The 15,565-nt window shown below is 42.8% G+C and overlaps 1 protein-coding gene across 3 annotated transcripts in view; it reads right to left on the reverse strand.

Annotated features, from left to right (window-relative positions):
* Positions 1–15,565, reverse strand: part of BICD2 (BICD cargo adaptor 2) — a 1,042,429-nt gene that overhangs the window by 543,488 nt on the left and 483,376 nt on the right. For all 3 annotated transcript variants that reach the window (XM_044078150.1, XM_044078149.1, XM_044078151.1), the window contains exon 2: positions 13,223–13,435. In XM_044078150.1, the coding sequence (XP_043934085.1) occupies positions 13,223–13,435 (213 nt within the window). The remainder of the gene's footprint in view (positions 1–13,222; positions 13,436–15,565) is intronic.

A 15,565-nucleotide genomic window follows, 5' to 3' on the forward strand; every position in this document is an offset into this window, starting at 1 on the left:
TGCCATGAAGCCCAAAAGCCTGCAGAATTTTTCTTGCAGATAACTGGGCCTTTGTTGCCAACATTTTGAAATAGGTAGTCAGTTGCCTTTGTTTGTCTGGCATGAGATAAGTCATCTGGGCAGTTGTATTTAAGCTTGCACCCAGGAATACTATCTCTTGAGAGGGTACTAGTTTTGATTTATTTTTGTTGACTGTGTACCCTAGGCATGTTAGAAGTCTTTTCACAAACGCCAGATGCTGTAGAAGAATGTCCTTGTTCTCTGCTTGAATTAGACAGTCGTCCAAGTAAGGATATATTTGTATTCCTCTTTGTCTGCAGAATGCAATTACTGGTGCCAGGCACTTTGTAAAGACCCTGGGCGCAGTACACAAGCCAAAGGGCAGTGCAGAGAATTGGTAATGCACTGAACCAGCCTTGAATCTAAGGTATCTTCTGCATGATTGTCTGATTGGGACATGCAGGTATGCCTCTTTTTGGTCTAAGGTCACAAGCCAAGCATTCTTGCCCAGCATGGGCAGAAGCGGCTGCAAAGTCAACATTTTGAATTATGGTATATCCCGGAATGTGTTCAGAATAGATAGGTCCAGTATTGGTCTCCGGGCCTTGTCCTTTCTGGGTACCAAGAACAATCTTGAGTAAAATCCTTGTCCCTGCTCTTGCTCTGGGTACTTGTTGAATGGCCCCCATCCCATGTCCATGAGGGATGAGACTTGTTTTTGTGCCTCTTCCCATTGATGTTTTGGGAGATCTGGCCAGTCGTTTACCTTTGGCAGGGTATGGAAATGGAACTTGTAGCCTTGTGACACTGTTTAGAACCCACTTGTCCTGGGTTATAATGTGCCAATTTTGAGGAAAAAGTGCTAATTTTCCCCCTAAGGGTGCTGCCAGGACATAAGTGCTTGGTGTCGGCAGGGGGAAGTCATTGGGACTGTTTCCTGTATGGCTGTGATTTGTCTTCTCCAACTTTGGAGGTAGAAGCACCCCATTTGTTTGACCTGTATGAACCTTGCGCCTGGGTTCTGCCTCTAGGGCATCTGGATCTGCCCCTTTGAGGTCTGTCTGACACAGGAAAGGACCAATTCTTTGTAGGCCAGTGTCTACTAAACCTTGGTGGCTGTACTTGTAAAAAATCTTTGACAGTCTGCATCAATTTAGCTTTGCCCTCCATTTTCTTTAACACCTCTTCTGCCTTAACACCAAATTATCATGCTGTAAAGGTGCATCTAATAATTTAACTTTAACATGGTCAGACAGATTTTGTTCCTTTAACCAAGCATGCCTCCTAATTACAGAACCCGTAACTGCAGCCCTGCAGGAGGCCTCCAAAGAATCAAAACCACATTGCAAAGTAAGCTTTCCAACTTGTTCAGCTGCATGCAATAAATCCTGCATTTCCTTGTTTTCTGCACATTCAGAGTTTAACAACATTTTCTGTTTAAGCAATGCCATGACATGTTGCTGATATTTGAACATATGAAACGGACAGTTTAAGGCCCTTATAGCCAAGGTAGCAGATGTGTAAACCTTTTCCCCATCTATCCAGTGCCCTAGAATCCCTGTCAGAGGTGGTAGAGTTTTTTGCAGCAGATGCCTTAACTCCTTTGGGACCCTGTGAAATAGTTTCTGGGTCAGTAGCAGGGTGTTTAAAAAGGAATTTATGAGAGTCAGGAACCCTGTAATATCTGTCAGCCTTAACAGGAGCTGGAGGTAAGGAGTCAGGGATCACACTAGACTCTGAAAACACAATCTACAATGTCTAACACAGGTGGAATGGCTAGTGACCTGTGTTGAGGTAGTAAAAGGAAATCCCTGAGCCTCTTTTTAGATTCTGAAAAATCTTGGCTCTCCCAGTGGAAATGCTCCCTCATGGTATGCAAGGTTTCCCCAAAAGAATAGTCCTCTGGAGGAGAAGCTGAAGGAATAGATTCTTCAGCATCAGAATCCTCATAGGGGGGTAAAGAATATTTCTGATTAGAAGAGGAATCAGAAGAAATAGAAACCTGATCTGAAGATTCATAGTCAGTCTCTTGCCTAGGCCTCTTATCAGGAGGGGGATGGGAACCCCTGATCAAGGTAATCAAGTCATTGGCCATTTTAAGCATCTGTTTTTTGGGCATAGAGGCCTGTCCACGTGGCTCTTGAGTTTGTTTCTTTGCTTTAGAAGCTGCTTTAGTCTTTGCCTTTGAAGCTGAAGTTGGTTTAATGTAAAGATGTTTAGGTCTGAATACACCCTCAGAAGCCAGGGCCGGCTCTGGACCCATCTGAGGGAATAGTGTCCGAGGCTCCAATACCTTGAGTTTCCAGCGGCATAGCCGACTCCACGTGGGAGTCGGTTGCAGCCTGCGACTCTAAAGTAGCGGGCGTCGGGGGCTGCGAAAGCGACTCACTGAGAACCGGCAAACCATCGACTGGCTTAGAAGTTTCGTCTGTTTTGGACCTCGGTTGTTTATCTCTCTCCTTTTCTTTGCATTCTTTTGTGAACTCCGCTAGTCGGATGGCTATTCGACAACATTTCTGGATAATTAAACCAGCGTCCAAAATACTTTAAAGCAAAATCATACCGATGCTTAACAGTGCGTTGGTTAAATCTAGCACAAAACAGACAACCAGAAACGTTATGATCAGGGCCTAGACAAGGAATACAGTAAGAATGAAAGTCCTTATGAGGTATTTGCTTTCAACAAGAAATACAATTATTAACTTTTTCTGACATCGGGCTGGAGCAAGAAAAAAGTTTCCCCAACGGGGTACTTAGCTTTATTGAAGACTTCGGGTCTGAAACTCGAACATGAAAATCTCAGGAGTCGGCCGACCGGCACTTGCGAACTGCTTCTGCTTCGGGCACCGTGCGGCAAGAAAGATTGAAGAAAATGGCGTCAGCTGCTTCTTTTATACCTCTGATGACCTGACGTCAGGGAAGGGGTGACAGCGGCCGAAGCAGGACCCAAGACTTTGGAATTCAGGCTAACTGAGGGCAACCTGCCAGCAGGATTACCCAAATGTAATGACTGCAACAGTGAAACACGAAGAACATCAGGGAGATGGATAGTTTGACTTAAAGTAAACTTGGATACCATTTTAGGCATAAAAAGATTAGTTCTCAAAGAAACCCTGTCTCTATGGAAAATGGGGTAGGGCTGACTCACCATATGAGCTTGCAACTTGGATACCCTTCTTACATAAGTCAGAGCAATCAGTAAAACACTTTTCCATATTAAGAACCACAAATCAGCCATTTTACTTGGCTTAAACGGAGCAAGTGTTCGCTTCTCTGACACACAATTAAATTAAGATCCCAAAGAGGGGCCACCAGTTTACTTGCAGAACTCTTAAGCAAAACCTCATTCAAAACATTCTGACATGAGAATGCACTGAAAGAGAAGGATCCATGGGCAGACATACTGAAATATCTGATAAATGAACCTTGACGGTAGAGTAAAAAAGGCCATAGGATAGTAACTCAGCTCATACAAATAACTGCAAACCCACAGAAGAACTAGCCCTGAATGTTAACACCAACAAGAAAACCTTTTACATTTGTTAATATATGATTCTCTAGTAGAAGGATTTCTTGCTTCCATTAGTACCTGCTTCACATCCTCAGTACACAATGGCCTAAAAGGAATTAAGACCCTATCATCCAAGCAGTCAAATGAAGTTAAATGGTGTTGAGGAGTATCAAACTCCCCTGTTCTTCTGTGATTAGATCCAGTCTGAGGGGAAGGTTGTGGTAACTGCCCCTGGCCATTTCCAAAAGAAAGGAGAACAGTTTCCTGGGCCAGGAAGGACTCACCACAATGACCTTGGAGGATTCCTTTTGATTCTTTAGCAGTATCTTGGATATTAATAGAAAGGGTGAAGATGGAAAACCATACAGGAACATTTCTATCCAAGGAAAAGAAAAGCAAAGGAAAGGAAAGGCATCCATCTTCCAGGCCTTCTTGTATGGATCCCTAGAGCAGCATCTTGACAGCTGAATGTTCAGAAATGATGGAAATCGGTCTAAATGAGGAGCTCCACACAGATGGATCACATCTTGACCTAGTTTCCATTTGTTTCTGCCCTTGTCTTGCTCCACTTATCTGCCACAGAATTTTGCTCTGATGGAATGCAGAATGCCTGCTGAGTGAGACTGTGCTGTGAAGCTGTCATGGCTAGTCTGCACCTGGGGTACAACCTACCCCCCTTGACTACTGATGTACCACATGATTATGTTCTTTGAAACAACATGAAAAGGTCCTGCATACCAAAGATGACTCAGAGTTGTGTGTGTTGATCAGGGCAAGTATTTCTTTTATATTTATGTGCCTGCATCTATCCTTGCTGTCCCACACACAGTGAATGATTATCCATACAGAAAATGTTCCTGAAGCAAAGTCTGAGGTGTCTGTGGTGACCGACTGCTTTGGAACAGGAAGGGAGAAGGGGGGGTCTGGATTTAAGGATATCTGTTGTCTCCAACAACTTATTTCTTTTCTGGAAAACCACAGCACTAGGATTTAGAAAGACAAGGGGTGCTGATGCTTGAACCAAATGAGACCTCAGATACTACTGAATCTTTATCATGTAGAGTTTTATCAGGGGTATCATGAGAATCATAGAAGTCATGAAACCCAAAATCCAGAGGTATTCCCTTGCAGCGACTGAAGTTTAACTGAAAAACCCTAGAAATAGATCTAGATATATAGCTACATATTCCAGTGGAAGAAAAGTCTTTTGAACTCTAGTGTCTTGTTGACATCCCAGGAATGCAATCCTGTGTGATGGCGTCAAGAAAGACTTTTGAATGTTCCCTTGGAATCCCAGCTTGTGTAAGAGGTCCAACACCTGAGAGAGATAGATTCCTGACACTTTGAAAAGACTCTATAAAGACAAGCAAGTTGTCTAAATATGGAAAATGCGGATACCCCATAGCCTGTAATGAGTTATATCTGGAGCTAGACACTTTTTGTGAACATTCTTATTGCAGTGGATAGTCCAGAGGCTAAGGCAAGGAAAGTACAGTTGTGTACACTTACCACAAATGTAGATGTTAGAGAGTATTCACTGTTGCAGTCATTACATTTGGGTTATCTGCCTGCAGGTAGCCTCAGCCGGCCTGAATACCAGAGTCTTGGATTCCTGCGTTGGATGCTGTCTCTTCTTCCATGACGTCACGTCGTCAGGGGTATAAAACATGCAGCCGACGCCATTACATCAGTTTTTCTTGCCCCAGATGTCAGGTGCCCCCATAATGGGAAGCAATTATATGTTATGTTACACCTCCATCAAAAAGCAAATACACCAGAAAGCTTAAATACACCAAACAAGAAGGAAAGGTAGAGCCAAGAGAAGTCAGGGGGCTGGAGGGAGGGTAACCAGGACTGCAACAGTGAATACACTTGAACATCTACATTTATGGTAAGTGTACACTACTGTACTATGTTCTTCGTGTTTCACTGTTGTAGTCATTACATTTGGGTTGATTCCCAAAGCTAAGGAAGGGAGGAGGAAGTCAGAGAGCATTAGGACCAGCTAATAAGCCCTGCAAGACTGCAGTGGCAAAACTAGCTCTGGATTTAAAAAAACAGGAATGTGGTAATGCTTGGTGAAGGTATGTACAGAGCTCCAGGCAGCAGCTTCTAGGATGTATGGTAGGGACTCCTCTAAGGAAAGCTGTAGAGGTAGATGCAGCCCTGGTGGAATGTGATCTTATCCCCCTGTGGGGTAGGTTTCCCCTGGTGCTTATAGCAAAAATGAATGCGATGGGCTATCAATTTAGAAATGGTTTGCTTTGAAATGGCCTTCCCCTCTGCCCCTGCAGCAAAGCCAGCTAGCAGCTGTTCAGATTTTCTGAGAGGTTTAGTCCTGTCCAAATAAAATCTAAGTTGTCTGTGCACGTCCAATGAGTGCAGTATTTGTTCACCTTTGTTTTGTGGATTCGGGGAAAAAGGTAGGCAAATGAATGGACTGATTTAGGGCTACACTAGACACCACCTTGGGCATGAAGGAAGGATTGGCCCTGAGGGAAACCCTGTCTGCATGGAAGATAATGAAGGGCTCCACTGCCATGTGGGCCTGTAATTCAGACACTCTTCTTGCTGAGGTGATGGTTAGAAGGAAGGCTGTTTTCCAAGAAAGGAATTTCAACTCTGCAGTTGCAGCTGGTTCAAATGGAGGGAGAGTGAGCTTTTCCAATACAAAATTAAAGGTCCCAGGCTGGAGTAGGGACTCACTTGGGGGGGGGTCTTATATTTTTGGCCCCTTTGAGGAATTGCTTTAGCAGGGGTGAGAGAATAGGGATGGTTCAGTATTATAATGTGCTGAAATGGCAGAGTCATGAATTTTAATTGACAAGAAGGATAGGCCCTTGTGGAGCACTTCTGTTAAGTACTGAAGAATATAAGGTAAGCTGGGCATTGTTGTGCCCATCCCCTGAGTCTGGCTCCAGGAAAAGTATACTTTCCACTTTTCAGCACAAAATGTTCTAGTACTAGGCCTCCTTGCTTCCAGAATGACATCTAGCACCTGCTTACTGAGGGGATGCTATTGGGGAGCTCAAGGAATTAGCCAGGCTGCAAGGTTCAGGGTTTGAAGGTGGGCGTGCAGAATCTGGCCCGCCTGCTGGGACAGCAGGGAAGGTGTCTGAGGTAGGTGCCATGGCTCCAGCAGTATCATACTGCGCAAAAGGGGGTACCAATGCTGGCGTGGCCAGTCTGGTGCAATCAGTATTGTCCTTGGCTTGCCCTCTTTGATCTTTAGCAAAACCTTCAAGAGGAGAGGCAGAGGGAGAAAGGCATAAACCAAGAGGCTTTCCCAGGTAAAGGACAGGGCATCCACTTTCCAAGCTTGACTGTGAGGAGTCCTTGTGCAGAATTTGTCCAATTGGTAGTTTTGAGGGGAGGCAAACAGGTCTATCGCTGGAGTCCCCCACTTGTTCCTCAAGAGGTTGAATATTTTTTGGTTCCAGTTTCCATTCATGTGGGTCCATGAGATTTCTGCTTAGGTCTGCCAGTGATTAGCTTACCTGGCAGGAATTGAGCTTGTCGGTGCACTTGGTAGCTCAAGGCTCTATTCCATAGAGCCATGGCTAGTCTGCAGAGAGGGTACAAGTGGGATCGTCCTGCTTGTTTATGTACCACATAACTGTGGCGTTGTCAGTCTTTACCAGTAATTGTCCTGGAAGGATGTGGTCCTTGAAGGCTGTCAGGGAATTCTGTACAGCTAACATTTCTTTTTGGTTAATATGCAGGTGCATTTGACTTGGATTCCATTTGCCCTGAATGTACTTCCCTGCCAGGTGAGCCCACTATGCATAGTCTGATGCGTCTGTTAGCCTTTGGGCAGCAGGGGGTAGAGTGAATGGTAGTCCCTTGTTTTGGTGGCAGGCCTCTGCCCACCAAAGGAACTCTAACCGTAGGCAAGGTATGATAGGAATCATTGCTTCTAGATCCTGAGAATGTTGGCACCATAGACTTTTTAGATACCATTGCAGTTTCCTCATATGCAGTCTTGCATATGGAATTAGTAGAATGCAAGAGGCGATGAACCCCATGGCTTGCAGAATTTGCCTTGCAGATAGCTGGGTCTTTGTGACCAGTAGTTTGAAGTAGGCTGTCAAACTTGTTTCTCTGGAGTGAGGAAAGCCATCTGGAAAGTTGTGTTCAAGCTTGCTCCCAGGAATACAATCTGTTGGGAGGGTACTAGGTGAGATTTCTTTTCATTTATGGTGTACCCCAGAGAGGTTAAAAGCTTCTTTACAAATGCCAGATGTTTTAATAGCAAATCCTGGCTTTCTGCCTGAATCAGACAATCGTCCAGGTATGGGTATATTTGAATATTTCTCTGCCTGCAAAATGCAGTGGCTGGAGCTAGATACTTTGTGAATACCCTGGGTACAGTAGATAAGCCAAAGGGAAGTGCAGAAAACTGATAGTGCATGGAGCCTGCCCTGAAGCGTAGGTATTTTCTGCAAGATTCCCTTACTGGAATGTGCAGGTAAGCTTCCTTTAACTCTAAGGTTGCCAACCAGGCATCTTTGCCTAGCATAGGAAGCAGCTGTTGAAGTGTTAGCATTTTGAATTTTGGGATTACCAAAAAGGTGCTTAGAATAGAGAGGTCCAGGATAGGATGCCAGGAGCTGTCTTTTCTGGGTACCAGGAAAAGTCTTGAATAAAAACCTTGTCCCCTTTCTTCTGCTGGGACAGGTTGAATAGCCCTGATACTTAGAGAGAGAACCTGCTGTTGAGCCTCTGCTCACTGATTTGAGGGTAGGTCTGGCCAACCGTTTGGGGTTGGTAGGGTGTGAAAGTTGAATCTGTATCCTTGGAAAACTATATTTAAAACCTATATGTCCTGAGTTTTGCGTTCCCAGTTTTTTGCATGCAGGGCGAGCTTTCCTCCTAAGGGAGCAGGCAGTTGAGCAGGGCTTGGAAGGGTTAAGGTTAAGTCATTGTGACATTTTTCCGTAGGGGGGTGTCTTACTACTTCCTGCTTTCGAAGTGGGAGCTCCCCACTGCTTAGGCTGTGCGTAGCCTGAGACTAACCTAGGTGGTCTGCTGTTCCACGGTTTGGACCGAGAAGGCCTGGAAGAGACTGGAAATGACCAATTCTTTGAAGGCCAATGCCTACTAAATCTGGGGGGCTGTACTTGCAGGAAATCTTTAACAGTTTATATAGATTTAGCTTTTTCCTCCATCTTTTTAAGGACTTCTTCTGCTTTATTGCCAAACAGGCGGTCTTGGTTTAAGGGAGCATCCAGTTATTTAGCTTTAACATGATCTGGCAAATTTTGCTTCTTAAGCCAAGCATGCCTTCTAAGTACAGACCCAGTGACAACAGCCCTGCAAGATGCTTCCAAAGAATCAAAACCACATTGCAAAGTATGTTTATCAACTTGTTCAGCAGGATGCATTAAATCCTGTAATTCTTTGTGTTCAGCAGTCAGGAATCAACGTCATTGTCTGTTTAACTAGTCCCATAATATGCTGCTGGTACTTTAACATATAAAACTGGCAATTTAAAGCCCTAATGGCCAAAGAAGCAGAAGTGTATACCTTCTTACCCCATCTGTCCAAGGCTCTAGAATCTCTATCAGAAGGGGTAGGATTTTTGGCAGCAGCAGCCTTAATGCCCTTTGGACCTTGGGAAATGATCTCTGGATCCGCAGTAGGATTCTTGAAGAGGAACTTGTGAGAGTCAGATACTCTGTAATACCTGTCAGGTTTTCCGGGAGCTGGAGGTAAAGTATCTGGCGACAGGCTAGATTCCGAGAAAGCATCGTTTACAAAGTCCAGAACAGGAGGGATAGCTAAAGGCCTGTGTTGAGGAAGGAGTAAGAATTCTCCAAGCCTCTTCTTGGAGTCGAGAGTAATCCTGGCTTTCCCAGCGGAAATGTTCCCCAAGAGTGTGCAAGGTTTCACCAAAAGAAAAATCTTCTGGAGGGGAAGCAGAGGGAATGGAATCCTCTGCATCAGAATCCTCATAGGTAGAGAAGGGCAAATCTTGGTAATCAGAAGAAACAAAAATATCAGAATCCTAATCAGAAGGAAAATCAGTTCTAGGTCTCAGAGGGGGAAGGCTAGCTTCCCCTAATTAAAGTAATAAGGTCTTCAGCCATTCTAAGCATTTGTTTTTTAGGCATATGGGCCTGACCATGCAGTTTAGACGTTGGTTTTCTAGGTGTGGGTCGAGTTTTAGGCCTGGATGAAAAAGATGGCGTCAGTTTAAAATGCAAGTCTGTAGGACTGAATACACTCTCAGAAGCCGGTGCCTGCAGAGCGGCTCCGGACTCATCCAAGATAGAGACATCCGCAGGTCCAATAGTCGAAGAAGCATCTCGCAGCATACCAGACTCTGAATGGATCTCAGTAGAAGCCTGCGAATCTGAAGTAGCGGGCATCAGGGGCTTCGAAAGTGCCTCACTGAGTACCAGCGAACTGGCGACTAGCTTAATGGAAGCGTCGTCGGCAGTGTTGGACCTATGAGGTCTGTCTGTCTTCATCTTTATGTTTTTCGGAGTATCGGTAGTCGGATGGCTTACCGAAGCCATTTCTGTAATGTTATACCGAGTACCAAAATAATGTGCTGCAAAAATAGACCAACGACAAATAGTTTGAGGGTTGAATAAGGCACAAAACCGACAGCGAGGGACGCCGTGGTCTGGGCCTAAGCAAGGAATGCAGTACAAATGAAAATCTTTATGAGGTATTTGCTTTCCACAGGTAAGACAATTGTTAACTTTTACTGACATTGGTTAAGAGCAAGAAAAAGGATCCCCAGCGGGGTACTTAGCTTTTTTGAAGACTTTGGTTCTGAAACTCGAAAACGAAAACTTCAGGAGCCTGCCAACCGGTACTTGCAAACTGCTTCTGCTTTGGGCATCACGCGGCAAGAAAGACTGATGTAATGGCGTCAGCTGCATGTTTTATACCCCTGATGACCTGACGTCATGGAAGAAGAAACAGCATCCGATGCAGGAATCCAAGACTCTGGTATTCAGGCTGGCTGAGGGCTACCTGCAGGCAGATAACCCAAATGTAATGACTGCAACAGTGAAACACGAAGAACATCTGCTAATGTGATACAGATACACAAAACCTTACAAAACACCTGAAGTCTGGATGAACAGTACTGTCAATAAGCATTTTTTAAATCTAGTGTTACCAGGAAACTTGAAAGAGGAAGAAGAGGTAACAGGTAGTAAAGTGACATCAATTTAAATTTGGGCACTATCACAAACAGATTTAAGAAAAGAAGATCCAGAACAGGTCCTCAAACATTTTCTTTCTTTGGCACTAAAACATCCTTGAATAAAAAACCTTTACCACTTGGGAAGGGGGAAATGGTTCTATCAGTCCCTAAGACAGCATGTGATGAAGGACAGGTGGAAACAAGAGTCTGGACCAGAGGATGATGAACTACTCCCTGGAAATGAGGGATATCCTCCCACTGCGATAAGTAACCTTGATGAATGATCTTCAGAACCCAAGTATCTGAAACTATTTCTTGTCAAACAGAAAAGCTGAACTTCAGACCTTCTTGAAGGAAGAAAGTGGCTGCCAGGGTGGGTGGGGGGGTACAAAGTCTCTTAAATAGTCATTCTGACTTACTGAACTGTCCTTAGTTTTCAAAGTTTCCAGAATTCTTTTTGGAATCTCCTTGCCATTTCTTCTTAAACATGTCTACCTGCACTGTATTGTTTATTTTGCTTCTTACTAAAATTGTACGAGGAGTTATAGTTAAACCCCTTGGAAAATATGGAAGAGGAGGGCTAAAAATTCTTAGGGATTCCCTGCATCAGCTTGCCCCTTTCATCACATGTTTTGATCAGCTCTGCAGCCAAGGGGCCAAAAACTAAACCTCTCTCAAAAGGAGAATTTAAAATCTCATTTTAACATCTGGGAGGTTGGAAGAACAGTTATGCAAACCGCCTCAAAACAGTACCAGTGGCCATAGCCGTTGAAGTATCAACAAAGTCGTACACACACACACACACACACACACACACACACACACACACGCAAACACACACTGTACACAATGAGCGGTGACATCAACAGAAGAAATTTAATTATTTAAAGCAGAATTTCCTCTGCAGATCATACTTTTGCAATTAGTCAGGGCAAACTTTAACATAGGAGTCCAACAATTTAAGATTCTGAAAATCAACCATTCCCTGTACTTATCACTAATCTTACCATACTTATCAGAAATAGTAGGACTGATATTAAATAAGTGTTTAGCAGCAGAAGGATTAATTAAAGCTGTGCTACTTGATCAGGTTTGAGATGAGTGTATAAAAACTTGAAAGACTGAAAAAATTTTATACATCTGTTCTGCCTTTTTTTTTGTTATGGACAGCTGACTGACTGCCAGGAAAACAGCAGGCAGTGACACACACATCCTCCAAAAGCTGACAGAACTGGACGAGTGGGTGAAGGTTATGGAATTTCCTTCTGTAAAAGCTCATAATATTTTCTTAGGGAATGAGAAACCTCAGTATTCTCAAACTGCAACAATTGCTACAGATTATAACCTGCCTGCAACAAGCGCTACAGTGCTCAGGTTTTAGTTAAAAAATATTATTTTCTAACTTTTAAACTGCAGCAAGCTGTTTGCTACAATGTAGGCAAGCAGTTGCTACAGTTCAGACCACACACAGAGCACTACAGCGCTCGGGTTTGACTGCAAATGCAATACTGGCTTTTGAACGTCGGTACTGCATTGAGGAAAGACAGTTCGGGATCAGCTGATTGCATCCTCAACACTTTGTGCCCAGGGCAGTTACTCCTCTCGCCCTGCCCTAGCTATGCTACTGGTAACCACATGCATGCAACTGGTGAAAAGAAGGGACCCGAGTTAAGATCACATGTTAAGACTCAACAGCTGACAATGAATGAATGGCTCTGACTATATATATTGACTATATACTGGCTCTATGTCCAGCACTCCTTCACCATTTTTATGAGAAAGAATTGTGTCCTGGAGGTCCAAATGGTACATTGTCTCATTCTGCTAGATAAGGAAGAACTGACTGCACAGAGAGCATTAAATTGTTCTTTTGGAATGTGTTCAAACTACTGAGATCCAAATGTTGCCTGAAGTCCCTTGTCTTTTCTTTTGGCATTAAAAACAACCTGGAGTAATATCCATACCAATTTGCCCTAACAGGACATCATGGATAGCTCTTCTGATTAACAATATAAAGATTTCTGTTTCTGCTACTTCCATTAGACATGAAGGGATATCCAGCATGGAACAGGATCAGGAAACCGAAGGAAAAGTAACTGAACCTTGTAACCTCAGGCTATAATTATTGTTACCTGCCTGTTCAGGGTTACTACTTTCCACAACATCCCTGCCTGCATTCTGATGGGAGCGGGACAAGGTTTCAGGTCTGCTGACACCCACAGGCAAACTGTGGCTACCCAGTAACTGCTAAAATCCACTATCAGTGCAGGTTGGCCTGCCCCTCCCCCACCCTGAGTGTTTTTAATTTAAGACCTTCCTAACTGGTGAGCGAAAAGACTGACGCAAGTCCTAAGTACAAGTAATTGCTGCAAGAAAGAAATATGGACCATAATTTTACAGGACTTGAAGTACTGAACAGCAGTCTGTAAAAGCATAAATGAATTGTCTAATACAAAAATAAATAATTCAACTCAATATAAAAAGCAACATATGTAATCACTGACCATCATCTGCATTGCATGTCACAATCATTAAGTACATTACATTACCTCTTTCAGCTCTTGAGTAACTGAATTTAGCCGATCATTTTCAGACTGGGTGTTGGCTGCAACATTTTTGCTCTGTTTCATTTCAGTCTGTAACTCAAGGAGTTTCTTCTCATAGTACTCTTCCTTGGAGGCAGATTCCTGAATCAAGGACTCCTCACGGCTCTCTCCATCTGCTGCTACCTTCTTATGATTGGAGTACGCCTGTCCAAAGGCCTGAAAGATTACAAAGATAAGACACAGTTTGCATACACATCAGATTATTTTTTCTGCACATACATCAGATTCTTAAAAAGGTACTCTATAAAGTCATTTTGCATTGCTAAAAGTTACAGACCTTGAGTATTGGTAATTTACATAATCTCATGTAGTATTTAACAATCCCATGGGAGAAATGAAAACCCTTAATAAGGTACATTAGGGAGTGGTTATAAAGAACCACAGCTGCACAAATAAAATGTATGCATTAATGTGGAGAACCATTACATTCAGCTTTGAAGGAAAAATCCTCATACAAATAGTAGACCATCATGTTAGAAGTACAACATTGCTCATCACTACTAAAAGCAGCATCAAGAAAACCATGTTACAGGCACTCTAAGAACTGTTAAGACTGGGTCTCATGCTAGGGATTTACAGTATATAGTACCAACCAACAAAGAAGACCATCAGATGGTAAAAAAAAGCTTTTAAAAGCTGACAGCAGAATGAAGTGCTGTTTTAACTTCTGCCTGAGGAAAATGTCGTTTCTGCCTGCTGTACCTCTCAACATTCCCTGATTATACAGGACATCCTTGATTTTGCCTTATACTTTTACAATGTCCTTTGTAATTTTTTTTTAATTTTCTGTGAAAATAAAAATGGGGACTACAGTCAATCATGAGTGTAGACGAGGTTCATATTTCTTATTGCTCAGAAAATGCATGTTCAAACGTTAATGGAATAACAGATTTTGCATTAAGTGAATTAGGGCAACATTTAAAAACTGTCTCTGAATTTGATCCTTTGTCGCTCCATTATTTCTGGCTTTATCCAGAATTTTTAAGCAAAGATGTTGAGAAGTATATACTGACTGTTTGACAATGCTTGCTAGGCGCTTTATGTTCATACAGAAAAAAAAGGAAAGCAAAAATGTAACTGGTAGTACATGGAGCAGATAAAGCTCTGTGCACAGCAAAGAATTATGACTGTGTCTCTGATCATTGCCCCCTGTTATGTGCTCTTGACATGGCTGCCAAGATTTACCTCTTAAGCTTCATTCTCAAGGTGAATTTCTTGGCATTCATGCCTTGAGCACATAACTTAGTAATGATTGGAAACCAAGTCATAATTATTTATATTAAGGATCTACCCATGTTGTTCTAGCAGGTTCTGCAGCTATCAATGGTTTTCTGTAATACGGTGAGCAGTGCTAAATGATAAATAATTCAGACTAACATTATATTGCTAAATCAAACACAAGTTGAACACAACCAGTATTACACAAAACAGCTGGTACGATCCCCTTGACCCGAGATAGAGAGCCACTAGTTACTTCTTTAAAACACAAGTTTATTCCAAAGTATATCCAGTGCACAAAACGAATGAGAACAGGTTAAGCGCTTTCATCTGGTAACGTTCTGAGGAAATCTGGCGTTACCAGATGAAAGCGCTTAACCTGTTCTCATTCGTTTTGTGCACTGGATATACTTTGGAATAAACTTGTGTTTTAAAGAATTATATTGCTAAATGACTGAAATTTCAACTTCAACTTAAAATTTCAACAGCAACTTAAAAATACCTCTTTATAGTTCACTTTTGTTGCCACAAACATGGAAGTGCTGTGTTTAAAACATGAGATGAGAGACCACAGCAAAATCCTGTGAGCCATACCAGTAAAAGAGTAAAGCTAATGCCTTGAGTCTAGCTGCTTTTTCAGGAGAAAGGGACAGGACAGGATGCTGTACAGTTCCATAGGTTCTAGCAAACAAAATTAGCATTACACTATTAAATAAGCACTAGCAGTATTCCATTCAGTAAATCAGACATGGCACAATTAGCACCGTTTCAACAAACATTGCAAGTAGGCCACTTGAGAAAGAAGCTGCAAAAGTGCACTCCCTGCTCTTCTTTAGTTGCTAGCTTTTCAGGTCAGAAAAAGCAGAAGAGCTGAACTTTGACCCCTGCAATGCATTACCGTAACAGTAAGATGCAATAAATCCTTAATGTTCTTCAAATACGCAGCACACCCACAAAACATTTTACAGTTCAGTAATAATTGCTCTTTTCTTTAAACAGTTTTTTCACATTCATCGTACTATATGTAACTACACACGTGCACAAAGATGCCAGTGCACGCGCACACCT

The sequence above is a fragment of the Protopterus annectens genome, chromosome 7.part0 (genome assembly GCF_019279795.1).
Source record: "Protopterus annectens isolate FY-2018-M chromosome 7.part0, PAN1.0, whole genome shotgun sequence".
Taxonomy (NCBI): Eukaryota; Metazoa; Chordata; order Ceratodontiformes; family Protopteridae; genus Protopterus; species Protopterus annectens.